This window comes from Gymnogyps californianus, chromosome 3 (assembly GCF_018139145.2).
Source record: "Gymnogyps californianus isolate 813 chromosome 3, ASM1813914v2, whole genome shotgun sequence".
NCBI classification, from domain to species: Eukaryota; Metazoa; Chordata; class Aves; order Accipitriformes; family Cathartidae; genus Gymnogyps; species Gymnogyps californianus.
Genome location: NC_059473.1, coordinates 28,931,486 through 28,947,011, shown reverse-complemented (window position 1 = coordinate 28,947,011; position 15,526 = coordinate 28,931,486). Strand labels below are relative to the sequence as shown.

General features: G+C 38.1%; 1 protein-coding gene across 1 annotated transcript in view; it reads left to right on the top strand.

Moving 5' to 3' along the window:
• THADA (THADA armadillo repeat containing) overlaps positions 1-15,526 on the top strand; it is a 165,787-nt gene that overhangs the window by 63,742 nt on the left and 86,519 nt on the right. Inside the window, exon 29 of the mRNA XM_050894700.1 lies at positions 9,620-9,788. Coding sequence (XP_050750657.1) covers positions 9,620-9,788 — 169 coding nt within the window. The remainder of the gene's footprint in view (positions 1-9,619; positions 9,789-15,526) is intronic.

Here is a 15,526-nt window from a genome sequence, read left to right as displayed (position 1 = left end):
TAGTTTTGTTGCTCTGTGTTGTGTTTAATTATGTTAAATTATATCCAGCAGGTGCCTGGTCCTGTTCCGTTGTAGCTGTTCCATTGTAGCCCTGTGACAAAGCCTGTATAGGCTTTATGAGAATTGGGTCTGGGGGAAGATGGAGTAATAAAGAAACAAAATTCAAATATAAAATCAAAAGTGTCTGTGAGACTTTGAAAAAAGTTTAAAACCTTACACTGAATAAAGAGCACAAGAGACGGGGGAGCGAGAGAGTTCTGATAACATATCTTCAGTTTGTTTGGGAAGAGCTTGACTGAAGTCATTCATGTATGCCTTGTTAAAACTGCTGTTTATATAAGTTGTTTAAATGCAGTTTCCCTGTTTTTTTGTTTTGTTTCACACATGTACAATTGCATATGTGGGTTTAGTATATGATTCTGTATCTGGCTTGAAAGCAGCCATCTGACTTTCTGTAGGCCTAAACACTGGTATCGTTTGGTAAGTGGCCAAACAAGATAGCTGAATGGTTGTGCTAAGTGTGCTTCCTCTGCCTTTCTCCTCTTTTTCCTTTATTTTAGTGTGGCATGGCACAAGTAGGAGAATTAATGTTAAAACTTGCCCATTTTTAACTGTAATTTCTGTAGGACTGGGAATCTTATCAGGGGTCTGATAAGCAAAGAGCTTTTGTGGGAATGCCTTTTCATATTAGATGAAAAGAACTACATGTGTTTGTTGCAGCATTGTTGTATTAAAATAGCTGCTCTTGATTACAGTTGTTTATAAAAGCATCTCCCTGGGTTTCCATATCACATGCACATCTTCTCAGTCTTTGGTCTCTGTTTTTTTCCTTTGTCTTGTTGTTTGGTTTTTTTCTTCTTAATCTAATGTCTGATCAGTATAACTGCTTAGTGTTATAACTGTCTGCAATAATTTATTATTTGGAATCCCTGTGATACTAGGAGCAGGCTCTGACCCATTGGAATGCCGTGTCCTTGCTGGGGAAGCTTATGGGGCTGACCTGTCATTGCAATATGAAGACAGATCCTTTTAATTATAGGCAAGGTTCCCAAAATACATGAGCTGGCGTAGGCATTTGGAAAAAGGAGCAACATACACCCATAAAACATACACTGGTTTTTAGATTCTTATTGTATTTTGTAGTGTTAAATCTCTTGCTTGACATGTAAGATCGAAGTTTTGCATGGCTGGGGGAGAAGGAGGGAGGGAGAGGAATGCATCTCCCCTCCGAGCATAAATCGTCTCTTGTGAGTTGGGACTGGCTTGGAATTCTTCCATTTCTACTTACAGTCTATTCTCTGTGCAATCCTGATTGCATAGTTATTGGTACTGATCTGTAAAAATATTTATGGTTCACCATACGTACTTATTAATAAGAAGGTTTTCAGACTTTTTTTTAGCATTTTTAAATGAGAAATGGTAAACAGTTTGTAATTTTTTCCATTTTGATTAAGTTCAAATTGTAGTGCTAGAGGAGACTGCAAAGTGCTTGATTGGCAGTAGGCTGTTCAAGACCTTCTGATCAACTAAAAATCGTTGTACATCTTGTACGTTGTTTGCTGTATTCCTCAGCCTTTTCTCTTAAACTGTGGGCAAATGTTCTTTTCATGTTCAAGTGGTGCTGATGGGAAATATTACAACCCCTAGGTATTCATTATTGATTCCTTATTGCAGTTTTTACTGTGTTCATCAATCTGTTTGCTTCTCATTGGCAGATTATCAGCTGAAGCAATTTAGGAAATATTCACAAACTGTAGGGAGCTGTCAGATTCATGGGAAATAAAAGGTGATGTCCAGCAGAGAGGCATTCATGAGCACTGAGAGTAACTATCTTTCTCCAGTATTGCAGACTCCTGAGGAGGGCCAATGGCTGGGATCCTAGGTTAAAATTTGATGTATACTACTTCTTATTTGAAACATGATCCAGTAAAAATTAGGATGAGGTGCTCAACTGTCAAAACATGATTGGTGAAGTAATTGTATTATTCATTTACATACTTAAAATTAGCCAGTCAGTGAGTACTTTGCTGGTCAAGATAAGTAGCCAAATAGTAACATCTAGCTTGTTCTGCAAAAGTATTTGCAGGAAGGAACATTAAAATGGAGAGAAATAATGCATTAACTATGCAGAGGACGATAGGTATGTCAAGAAAAACCAAGTATAATGATATTTTAAAAAGCCAGTATTATTTAAAAAGAACAGTCTGCCTTTGAGAAGAGTCAGTATTGGGAAGGCTTTTTGGCAATAGGCTAGCCACTTCTAGTGGTATGGCTGAAAGGAAAGTGTCTTTGAGAACCCAGATCCTTTGGTTGTTTTCATGGGTCTGATCATGAGTTTTGAAAATTGCTTTTGTTGCATTCTTTTGTACAATCAGCTGAAGCTTTCAAAGTCATCACAAGGTGCTGAGACTTGATTTATGCATTCAGCTTCCCTTTCATAGAGTTCAAAATAATGATACAGTTGCTAAGACAGAAAGTAGTTTGTCTACATTCTTTGTTGTGTTTTTTCCTAACTGTTTTGGTAGTAAGCGGTGTGTGTTTCTTTCTGTTATTCTGTGGTTGTGAAACAACATAGTAACTTTTCACAAATTAACAAAGTTGAAATATGGTTGTGAATTAAAATTTTTCTTTTACATGACCTTGAGTTAAGAGCAGTTGTTTTTTCTCTAGAATGCTGTGAACCAAAAACTGATGAAAGGAGGCTCTAACCTCATGTGACTTCAACAAATAGTTAAATAAACCTAAAGGTTAGCTACCTGGAGATATTATTTGAGATTTCTTGATGGGAATGCAAGAAAAGAGATGCCATTTAAATTGTGTCAGCATGTTCTATAGCAAATTTCCATTTGAAGAGAGCATATTTCTGTTGGTCTAAAGTTTACACACAGTATTAGTAACAGTTTTCATAGGCTTACACATTAGAGGTCTTAGTTTGTTGGCTGGCTGAACCACAACAATTCAAGTTTCTGTTGTTGATTCAGCTTGGTATCAGTTGGCCACTTTTTACAATAACTGAGGTCTTGGTGACAAGAAGAGAGAAATGTCTATAATTTCTTCCTAGAAAGCCCTTGGAAACATACGGAGAAACAACTCCTGGCATAGCTTGTGGACAGCTTTCACAAATAAAAGTCTGTGTACTTTGCCTACATAGTTCCTGCAGTATTTACAGCTACTCTGATTCATTAAGTGCTTGTGGGGAAAACACTGCCCTTAGAAAAACATAAGGTTTTATCTTAATTGCCCAAGTTGGAAGAATAAAATACTTAACATGATATATAAAGAGACTAGAAGTTTGGGCAACCATTAACTTCACTTTAAAGGAAATAGATAAGAATTTAGAGGTTTAGTACTGCATAAATAACCTGAAATTAAACTTGATCTGTTTCTATCCATGGTTGTGTTCAGACATTTTCTGGACTACATTCATATATTGATTGTAGATCTAAAACCTCTGGCAAACTGTTGATACTTTCGTAATGTTTTTCTACTTGTCAGGTAAATATTGAGATGGTATATCAAAACTCAGATTATTCTGGGGTTTTTTTGGTTCTTGACTTCAGATTAAAGAACAAAAAATTGTCTTCAGGCCAATTACAATACAGGTTTCCACAGTGAAATAAGTTTTAAAAATTAAATGCTTTGGATACTTTAATCGCTAAGGAACACAGAAATCTAACTAAATGGAAAATAGTTGTGTTTCCTTAAAAGAAAAACACAAAACAAGCAAATCAATAAATGAAGAAAAGAAACTTTAAGTACCTGTATAGCAAATTATTGTTCATATTCCAGGAAACCTTACTCTCACATTAATGAATAGGTACTGTCCTGCTGATTTGTCCCCAGTATGGAAGTCCAAGTTATGTTAATTGTGTGGAAGCATGAGTGTATTTTTTTTAATGCTATTTTTGGACCTCTCTGCTTGGAAACCTGTAATACTGCATTCGAAAGTTGCTAAATTTAATCTCTCAGGAGAGAACTTGAAGGGAAAAAAATGAGCTAGTATATAATCATGATGAATTTTTTTCTAAAAAAGTCTTTTTTTTGAGTTAATTCACTTAATACAGACAGTACAATGCTCTTGAATCTTAATAACCAAACTCCTCCTAATAGGAACTGAATCTGTTGCTAAATACTTTACTCTGTGAACCCCACCCATGTTTTCCTCTAATGTAATTTCATGTTTTTAATTCTTGCTTTAGAATTGATAACATGACTTGAACTATATACAACTTACTGTGTCTATATAGAATCAGACAGAAGCCTTATTACAGTTTTGTCTTTCTAGTGCATTTGTTAGGACCTTGTGGCATAACTAGCTCCAGGGTTTGAAGGATACCATCTTTTTGATTTTTATTTATTTTTAATCAGTTTTATCTTTTAAAAACCCTAGAGGCTGTTAAAATGCTTTAACTAGCAGACAGAGTTGGTTTGTTTGAATTGCAAGTGTGTGTCTCCTGCCTCATGCTGCCCTCTTCTCCCAAACTCTTCTTGTGATGGTGGTAGGATACTTGGTTTGACTTACAAGATCAGAGGCCCTTTCTGCAGAATGTTCCCTTCCTTGTTGTTCAGCCTGTTCTCCTGTTGTTTCAGTTCCATTTTCACGGCTGCTGTTCCCGATTCCCTCTTCCAACATTTTGTGAAGGCAATGGATGTGAATGTATTTCAGCTGAAAACAAAATTGTGATGCTGTAATACTGTCTATAGGACTGCAGGAACTGTATTGTTAATAAGCAGTGACATAATTAGTAATGCACAGATCGCTGTGACAACATCCAGTAAACCTGGAAATAGATTTTTTTTTTTTTTTCTCCTTGTTAACCCTTCTTCTAGCAACTGTAGGTATTACTTAATATAATGGACATATTTTCAGCTACAGGTGATTTTTCAAATCTGTTCTTCTCATTTGTTTCTGTGACCTTCATATAAAAGGTAATCCTTATTTGGTTTGTTAATTTGGGTAATATAAGGTCTGTTGGGGGGAGTAATAAGAAAGGGAGAAAAATAAGCTCATAGGAAACACCTGCAGTTCTTTTTTTTTTTTTCCAAAAAAAGGTTTAAGATATTTTTATTTACAGCTAGTGTTCTGTTGTTTGTAGCCAGAGTAATAAATTAGATACTTTGATGTGTGCAGAGGAGTATGGAATCTTTGTGCCTTATGAGAGTTGGTCATAAATTATGTCAGTTAGGAGGGTTGTTCAGGATCTAAGTGTTAAAGCTGGAACAGAGCAGTGGAAATGCATTGAATCTACAGTTACACAAAGTGAAACCTTCTCAGATTTATTGACTTTTTGTTCTTGATCACAGACTGTTTGAAGTAAACATGTTTACATCCAGTACCTCATGCACCTAGATAAACTGTACTGAGTTCAACATGGAATGCTACTTCAACAGTTGTTGATGGCCCTCAGGATTTAATAGAAGTGTATCACATGAAGATTTTGCAAGTTTCATTGCTTGTTGCTACCTTGAGATATAATAAAATTAGGTTGACATACTGTATGTTTTTACATATAACAACATTTTAGATATTTCTTAAAGTATATCCATACATGATCTGCATGTAAAGTAAGTGTCGCATACTGAAAACAGTTCCCCCTCCCCCAAGTATTTTTCAAATCAAAGAAAATGAAACAGTTTTAAGTACAGGTTTGCACACACATACATGCTGCCCTAACAGATGCCAGACTCCATTGCTTGTGCTTGCCTGCAGAGAAGATGAGAAGAGGCAGCCTGCGACAGATTTTAGTCATGATGTTGGCAGGTAAAGCTCAGAGTCTGGATGGTGAAGTGGCCAAGGTTGGAGGTCCTGTTCCTTTCTGCCAATGTCCTGGCAAGGCAACAGCCACCACATAAGTGAAATTAATCTCAGGGATGGCAGTGTGTTAAAGTGCTGCAGGAAGAGTAACCAGAATAGCTCAATAGCCTTAAAATATTTCTTTCCTTAAGCTGCTAGGTTTTGCTGCAGGTACAAACTGAGTTACAGTGATTGCTGTAGTTGTGTAATGATTTTTCTTGATACGGCTGGTGAGATTGCTTCCCATAGTTGTTGCTAAATCCTAGATAAAATAAGTATTTAAGAATACAGGTAGTGGACTCAGTGTTAAGGTGTACAGTTGATCTTGGAGGCTAGTATAACAATAAACAAAAAATAGCCACATTGGGTTAGATTGTTGTTTTGTGTTACTGAGTTGTTTTATTTGCATTCACTCTTCCTCTCACTTTTTGAGAATTGATCCTGTTTAGTTTTATTTAGAGGTAAGAGATTATATCTAAGTGGGATCCAGTAAAAATCAAACCTGCCTGTTCTTAATCTAGGGTGCTGTTACAGGTTATGGAAAAAGTAGTGTATATTTTGACATTCTTCTGGCAAACTTCTTGCGTGAATCAGGAATGAAGCCAAGTGCCTTCAAAACATGAGAGATGTACACATAAGTGCCTTCAGGGTATGCAGAAGTTCAGGGATAGGTCACTAGTGGTGACTTGGCGTGATATCTTGCATGTGTATGTGAAAGGAGAAGTGTTTTTGAAATGTTACCAGTACTGTTTCTTGGGGGGGCGGGACACGACCAATTTTCTTTGAGTATTAGGAGATTTTAAAAAATAAATAAAATTAAAATTAAAAAAATAAGGAGAAGAAACAGTAGGAACGTTAACCCCTCTCAGATTTGGGAAGCTATTTGCCGATGTGAAATACCTTCCTTGTGTTCCCATATGTGTTCCTATAAAGCAGATACTTTATTGTACTTAAACTTTGTGACGCTTTTGTTCCTTAGTAATGACTTTGTAGGAGTGCTCTTATGAGGCTTTCCACTAAGATGTCAGTTCCTGTGACTACACTGCACCCTATGTAGCAATCTGTAGTGTGGGAAGTTTACATAAATGTACAGCAGGTGCGTAGTACAGTGGCAGGTTGGTGGCTGGGTTGCCCTTTGGGCAAGTAGTAGCTGTGGGTTTGCGTTTACCCTCAGGCACAGAAAGTTGCAGAACCGGGTCCCCTGCATCCTTGGTGAGTTCTCCACCCACTGGGCACCTGTGTGTTTGCCCAGGGGGAGGAGGAGGAGGAGGTTATTGCCTCCTGATTTAGGATCCTCAAAGTGCAAAACAGAACCTAATTTGAGGGTCCCAGTTAGGCTTCTGTGTGGGGTAACACTCGGCTGCTGAGGTTCTTAGAGAACAACAATTTGGGGCATGAGGAAAGGTGAAGATTAGACTCGTCTGTAGTTTTGAGAATTGCACTTTTGGCTTATATACTCTCAGTTTAAATGCTGAGGTGGCAGTCTCTGTTGTGGACCCAGACTTTAGGCAGCTGAGATGATTTGGCCTGTAATATGAAATTATTTTCTTCTTTCTAAATATAGAGCAGTCACTTCTATTTCCATAAGAAATTTGATAAAATAACAGCGTGGAACAAAATTTGATATGTAAAATACTGTATCGTGCATGTGTTGTGAGTCTTTAATGTCAGTTTTTACAAGACAACAAAGTTAAAGTCAGGTTATCTAAAAATTGTTCTCAACTACATTTTTTATTACTAGGAAAAAGCCCACAGAATTCCTTTCTAATTCATTGCATGGTGTTTGAGGAAAAAAACCCCTCTGAAGCATGTAGTGTTGGAAAGTACCCTTGCATAATTTAGACGAAACCCTGGCATTTTACCCATTTTCCACTCTTCCTTCTGAAGACATGTCAGATTCCTTGGGATTTGTAAAAGGTCGTGAACAAAACAAAGAACATTCTTGAGTATACAGTTATAGCTAATTAAAAACTAGACATTCATTACAGTATCAGTGTTGCTTGTGTTTGGAAAGAACATCTACATGTGAGAATCTCTTGGTTAAGAAAACACAGTTTAGCAGAAATAAAGGAATGGTTGCAGGCAAATCACATCTCAGGTTTAAGTTTACTGTGCGGTAGAATTAAAATGTTTTTGTTTAAAAAAAATGAAAGTTTTTCATTAAGAGCTAAGCTGACTTTCTTCTTGCACCTCGTCAATACAGAATTAAAGCTCTTCTGTATGGAAGAGCCTCCAGTTGTGACTGCTGTGCTTTTGCATCCTGTTGTGAAGGACAGCCAGTCTTTGAAAAGGAAATGCAAAGATGATCTTTCTAAAAATCATTCCCTACGAGGGAAGACATGGGGAGGTGGAGGATAGAACATGCTGCCATACTGCAAGGATGAAAATTCCCATAAAAGCCTGTCGTTCAGGGGTAGCATAGCTCTTTACTTTCTCTAAACGAGGTCTGTGTTTTTCAGGCATACCGTGGCCTAACATGACTAAAATGTCAGAACTGTTACACTATTTCACTTAAGTCTATTTATTGTCTTGTGTTCAAAACCCTATTAATTCAGTTGCTGGTTCAAGATGGAAACTGTTTTCTGTATTTCTTTCATATGAACTAAAGTAAACAGCTACTTTGAATATTGATTTAAATTTGCTGGAGATACTTGAAACCTTAGAATACCTCTTAATTTCATTTGAGTTTTTAAATACGTAGGCATGACCCTGCAGGGCTTGTTTGGGAGAGCTCAAAAGGGGTTTGCCCATTTTGGCAGGGGATAACCTCAACTACATGTGATTTTGTAAGCTGAAAATATGTAAGAAGCAGTTCAGGAAAAGGATGAGAGGGTAGGAGGAGGGAAGGCCATCTCTCTGGGTCATTACAATCAGCTGGGAGGTAACAGGGCATAACTTCTGCCATACTGCATTTTACATCACCTGAGTCATTTGGCCATTGATTTCTAAACCCTGTGATAACTCTCTCAGTTGTCTGAGAAAAAAAAAACTTTCTCAGTTGGCTGAATTGTACGTGCCTTCCAAAAATTGACACATGCAAGAATTACTGGCTTTGAAAGACTTGCCTAACCTACTTTTAGTTGATAAAAGATTTTTATTCACTTCAACTCAGTATGCATGCTACTGAAGTAGTATACAGCTGGTTAATGTGTTAGAATTAACTATTCAGCTATATTATGTATATTCATAAATCTACAGCCAGGTAAAACCTTAATAGCATTAAAAGATAAGAGGTTCTTTTTGGCCTGTGTTTTATATGCAGTCTTGAGTCTTATCAGTTAATTTTTAATAAATAAGAAGTATTTATTTTTGAGATACTAATTATAAATAATGGAAAATTATTTTCTAGTGTGTCTTTTACTTCCTGCCTTTAAATGTGTTCTAAAAACCAGTGGGAGATATGGCCTAAAATTCCAGTAGACACCATGTTGTGTTCTTATGGAAACATTTGATTAAGAACATGGAGTTTAATAGTTTTAAGTCAAACTCATAATACGTTTGAGTATGATTGCGGTATAGTAATTAACATAAACATCAAGAAGGATGGAACAGGACCATATACTTACCTGTTTCATGGCATAATTGCATCTTTTCTTTTTCTTTTCTCCCCCCGTAAGCACAGGAACTTCTGAAGGAAAAAAAAGCCTCCAACATGGCTCTAGTATGACTTCTGTTTCTGGGCAAATACTCTCACTACTGAGAAGACTGTACATTTGATTTGTGAGAAATGTGTTTTAGTTTTCATTGCATTATCCTTTGTTTTCTTTTAGCCACAGCAGTGGATTGCAGCTGGATGCAAAAAATAGGTATTTTTCCTTTTTCTAGGTGTGGACACTCTCCTGTGTACCGTTCACGTGAGATGTCAGGTCGGGCCCTCGTTCCATTTGTTATGGCAAATGAAGTACCACATACAGTGCTGTCCTTGCTGGAGGGGCTTCCAGACTCTACCAGTCCTTGCATACGACAGAATAATATTCATGGAACGCTTCTGCAAGTAAGTTTTTGGGGGTGGTTTGGTTTGTTTGTTTGTTTGTTGTTTTTTACTATGAGGTTTTTGTTGGATTTCTTTGGTCATAGTTCACAGCCAGATAACACGCAATGAGTTGTGCTGAATGTTCACACATTGTCAAAACATGTATGAAGACTGCTTCTCAGATGATAAATGTGGAATGCACATTTCAACCATCATTAGAAGGCTGTAAGCTGTAAATATCAACATTTACATTTCATATAATGTTTCATCTCTGGAGATTAAAGTGCTTTGAGAGCAAATATCTGTATCTAAATGTATCTACAGAAAGATCCGTGTGACTTGCCCAAAATCACAGAGCAAACCTGAGGCAAAGCTGAACTCCAAGCACCAGTAGTATTGTAGATATTGAGACCTGCTTACCTACATATTTATATATTACTTCATTTGTTTTTCCTGCTACACCAGCAGCTTCCTGTCAGTTTGCTGTACAAGTTGTGATAAGCTTTATACTGTATTCTTCTGAAAACATTCTGGAGAACAGCTCACTATTGGTTTGGAATCAGAAATTTCTTCATTCCCCATATATCATTCCTTTGGTTTATGGCAGTCGGTTCACTGTGTTTGATTTTTAAGCTATCATGGTAATAAGTTACCCATTTTTATTGCCGGTTTTTCACGAGCAACCCTCCAACAAAGCCATATTGTACATGATAAGCTCTGTTAGTCTGCCTTAGGTGGCAAGCTATCTAAGTACACGTTCCCACTGTAAACTGTGTGGTGGGGTGTGTGTGGTTTTGTTTTGTTTTTTTAGTGTATCTTTTCCAGCATATTATTTCCCTTTAGAATCATGACCTTACAGGAAACCTAGGACAGGGAAATGAGTGAAGTCCCTCTAGAGCTGTTACTGTCAACTTTACCTGTAAAGGGTTTCAGCCAATTCAATCTGGATTTGGATGACGATTGATTACAGCGAAGGTTGTTGCAGGGTGTGGGATGATCGTGTCCAGTCTTTCCTGCTCTGAAGAGCAGTCCATGCACCTGCATGCATGCAAGTGCTTAGACCTGTGAGCTGCTGCATCTGCATGGGAAGGAGGAGATTGTCATCATCAAATTACCTGTACAGCCCCGGTATGTCACGAAACTCCTGAACCTCCTGAAGCATTAGGAAGAGAGGGTTATTCCAACAGAGAGAGTTAAGTGCTTTCTCAGTCCAAAATGATTATAACCCTGGTTGCGAGGGTAAGGACTGGCTGTAGTGTATAAAGCCACTGCTGCCTTTTTAGTGACCTGGAAAAAAAAAGAGTAATGGAGGGTTGGTTCTGAAAGAGCCCAAAGGATGATCTAGTTTTTAATCCAGTGTTGCTAACACGATCTTATGCATAGGTGTAGGGAGTTTTCTTTTCCATACCTGTGAGGCAGGAGATATTCTCAGGACTTTAATGTGATTTTTCATCAGTTTTGAGCAGCAACTAGGAACTACTGCTGCAGTTGGTACTGCACCAGGGAGAGACTGGTGCTGTCAGAGTATAGCATTCTTAAAAAAAATGTCAGTTGTACCATAACAGTTCAGTGATGTTTGGTCTTTCGCATTTGTCTTGGGCTTTGCTTTTACGACTTGTGAATCAAGGTTGTGCAAAGTCTTCATTTAATACTTAATCAAATCTAGTGTATGACTGAAACGCTGAACTATCTGTTGCTAGTTAAAAACAACAAAACATTCAGAAGAAATACTGTAGGGAGATAAAGATGTGCAAAAAGGGAGGCAGTGGTGTTTGATGTTGTACCTCTAAAACACTAATGCCAGGTAGTTCAACACGTAGTTAGCATGCACCTCCTGTAAATAGTACAAAGAGCGAAGTACTGTGACTTTCAGGGGTTGTTGGATGCGTGCTTTCAGTTTCCTTTTTATCAATGTAAGATAGGACTTGCAAAGCTGCTGCTAAGGCTCATTGAACTGTAGAAAATTATGTTACGGGACTATTCGTTAAAGCACTGTTTCTCTGAAGGCTTACTTGAAGAGACAGTGATCTGGCAGTGTTCGAAGCTGTTTGCACTGCATTTCCGTGACACAGGAGAGAATTTGTCTTCCTCTTTGATATAAAAACAAAACAAAAATCCCTACTAAAGAGTGAGTCTGTACAAAACTCAATAAAATCTAGATTTTTCCAGCAATACAAGGCCAGTATCTTATGAAAATAGAATTTAGTAATTTCATTTTGTTTGTTCAGTTACATTAGTCAGAAGCTGACTAAGTTCACTGCCTGATTTTTTTTATTTCAGTGTTCATATGCTGTCAAGTCTTGAACAGGAAAGTTGGAATTACTCAGACTTGAAGCTTATGTGGCAGTGCCAAGTGTAATGAATCTTGAAGGTATATTTCAGTTATGTTTCAGAGTTATGTAATCGCTTCATCTGTTGCAAGCCAAATGTTAATTTATAGAAAGATCATTCAAAGAGTTCAGCATGGAGTGCTTGCCCAAACATGGCCTGGTTTTCAAAATGCTGAGATTGACAAGGAGTGTTTTTTGACAGTAGATGCAAATGTGTTGTGTGTAACTTCAGACCTTTGCATTATGTGAAAACATGGCTTTTCCTCCCCAGTGTGATAACTGTAGCTCAATTTACATAGGAAAGTGAAAGTGCATGAGGATAAAATAATCTGATGGTTTACATGTTTTACAGAAGAATTCTTTTCAAGAATTATCTAGGAGGAATACTGCTGTTCTGTAACTCTTACGGAACTGATGATATTCTTCAAGGAGTATTTCTGCATCATAAGTAAATGCATTGACTTGAGTAAGACAAAGAAAAATCTTTTCTATGCTTAGTGTTTCCTTTACGAGTGCAGTTTCTACTTCACTCCATAATCCAGACTGAAATGGGGGACAGGGGGAGGGAATCAAGTTTTGTAATCCACAAGAAAATGCAGAAATCTTCTACTGGCCTTCTTGAATGATGAAATATTTCTGGCTTCTTTCATTTTAAGATCCAGGGTTTTTAGCTGATCAGCTGAAAGGAGGAGCTCATCCAGAGCTGTGTGTAGAGACTTCGGGAAACGTATCAAAATTTATAACTAGGGAAGCCTTTATGTTTGTGAAACTTTTTGACTTTTGGCAGTTGCCAAGGAACTTAAAGTATTTGGGAAGATTGTGAGGTATCCTTATCAGAGGATCAAATGTTTTTTGGACCTTCTGCCTCTTCAGGGTCGGAATTCCTGCAGTAGGTATTCCATCTGTTCAGAATAATTGAGAAGTTCAGAATTAAGCTGTAATTAATTCAGAAATGTTTTATTCAATAACCTGTACTTGCGATTAGTAATTTCAATGTACTGGTTTGACTTGTAGTGGTATTTGTAAGCCATGCAGGTAGGGACATGGTCTGCTTTCTCTTTTCATGTCTGTGTTTTTGTAGAAATGTCTAGTCTCATAGACAACAGTCTTAACTGGGTCTCTTAAAACTACAGTAAAGAAGACACCTATGTAAAAGAGTGTGTTTTGAGTCCTGATGTTTATGAAAGCTTCCAGTCTTCAGTTTGTCTAATTCTATGCAGTTGCAATAAACCTGAATGTCTTGAGCAAAACACTTGTTAGAGTCAAGAGTTAATCAAAGACCTCCAAACATTAGTAAAGCTCACAGTTCACTTAAATTTAGAATTCAGAGAGAGAGGGCACATGGAAATGAGCCCTGAGTAGAAAAAGGAATTATGGTGACCTGGTAGTTCTTCAAAGAAATGGTAACTCCAGAAGTACGACTCAACCTGACACAGAATGGATAGAAAGTGTAATAACACGCCAGCTTGGACAAATTAGGAGTTCTTTACTGAATGCAAAGCAAGAAGAAACATACTGAAGCAAGAGCGTGCAGAGAAGAAATTGAAAAGGCCAGGGCAAAAACTGGCTGTAGCCTTCAGGAGATTTCTACAGAAATAGTTAGTCTTGGGAAATGGAAGCTATTGATAGCTGATGTCTGAAAGGTATACTTTTCTCCATTAGTTCATTAACACAGTCAAATATGAGCTTAAATATTGGAAACTACTTTCTAACATTAAGGATGCATTAATGTTCAGCACTTAACAAATAGTGGATCTGCCGTCATGTATATAAGATTTTGCCTGGGCCTGGGAGGTGGACAGGTGATCACCTGAGATTCCTGCCAGTCTCCCCTTTATTTTTTAATGATTCTTTGATCCTGCCAGTGATTGGGGCATCTTCATGAAGCTATGTAGAATTTTTATTTCTATGAGTTAGAAATGCACCTGGTTAATTCTTGTTTGCATAGATTTGTGGGTATAACATTCATAGCTTTTATTGTTGTAAATGGTCTTGTGTAAAAGATCAAAATTTTGACGTAAATTACTTAAACTAGTTTTTAAGATTGTTACTGCAAATAAAGGGTTAAATACTATAAACATGAATTTTACTTGGATTGGAAATAACTGATTGAAACTTTGAACAGTTTTTATATACAATTTAGATAACATGTTCTGTACACTTACACTTTATACTGAACAGAGTCCAAGAAGGTAAACTGGGCATACTAGGGAAAGAAAGCTTGGGCCTTTGTTATTCCTAACCATGGGCCTTCCTAGTAAAGTCTGAGATGAAGACAACATTCAGTACCTCAGCCTGATTCATCTCCAGGTGGGCTTTGGCTTCCCTGACTGCATCTCTGCATGCTTGGACAGTGTCTCTGTTTTCCTCCCAGGTTACCTGTCCCTATGTCCACCTTCTGTATAATCCCTTTCTATGTTTGAGTTTTGCCGCGAGCTCCTTGTTCATCCATGCAGGCCTCCTGGCATGTTTGCCTGACTTTGGGATGGACTTTGGCGTCTTTGCTTGTTGGGATGGACTGCTCTTGAGCTTGGAGGAAGTGGTCCTTGAATATCAACCAGCTTTCTTGGACCCTGCTCCCTCCAGGGCCTTATCCTACAGGCCTCTACCAAGCAGATCCAGGAAGTGGCCAAAATCTCCTCTCACGAAGTCCAGGGCTGTGATCTTGCTTTTTGCCCTGCTCCCTCCTCTCAGGATCCTGACTCCACCATCTCATGGTCACTGCAGCCGAGGCTGCTTTTGACCTTCACATCTTCAATGAGTCATTCCTTGTTCGTGAGTATGAGGTCCAGCAGAGCATCTCTCCTTGTTGTCTCCTCTGTTGCCTTTGTCAGGAAGTTGTCATCAATGCTCTCCAGAAACCCCCTGGATTGCTTATTCTGTGCTGTGTTGATCTTCCAGCAGATACCAGGGTGGTTGAAGTCCCCCATGAGGACCAGGTCCTGAAAACACAAGGCTACTTCTAGCTGTCTGTAGAAGGCCTCATCCACTTGTTCTTCCTGGTTTGGTGGCCTATAGCAGACACCCACTACAGTGTCACCCATAACTGGTCTGCTCTTTAGTCCTAACCCATAAGCTCCCAGCTGGCTCGTCATCCATCCCCAGGCAGAGCTCCATGCATTCCAGCTGTTTTCTCACATAGAGGGCAACTCCATCTTCATATCTTCCCCACCTGTCCTTCCTAAAGAACCTGTATCCCTCCATTGCAGCACTCCAAACGTATCAGCTATCGTATCTTGTCTCCATGATCCCAACAAGATCACAGCCCTGCATCTGCACGCAGACCTCTTAATTCCTCTAATTCTTTAACCTCTTCCTTTGGGTGCTTTAAAGTAAAGAGAAGTTACAGGAACCCTAAGCATAATTTGCTCTGAAAACAAGGCAGCACCTTTAATTCATCTGGTTGTAGATTATTTTTGATTACTAAAA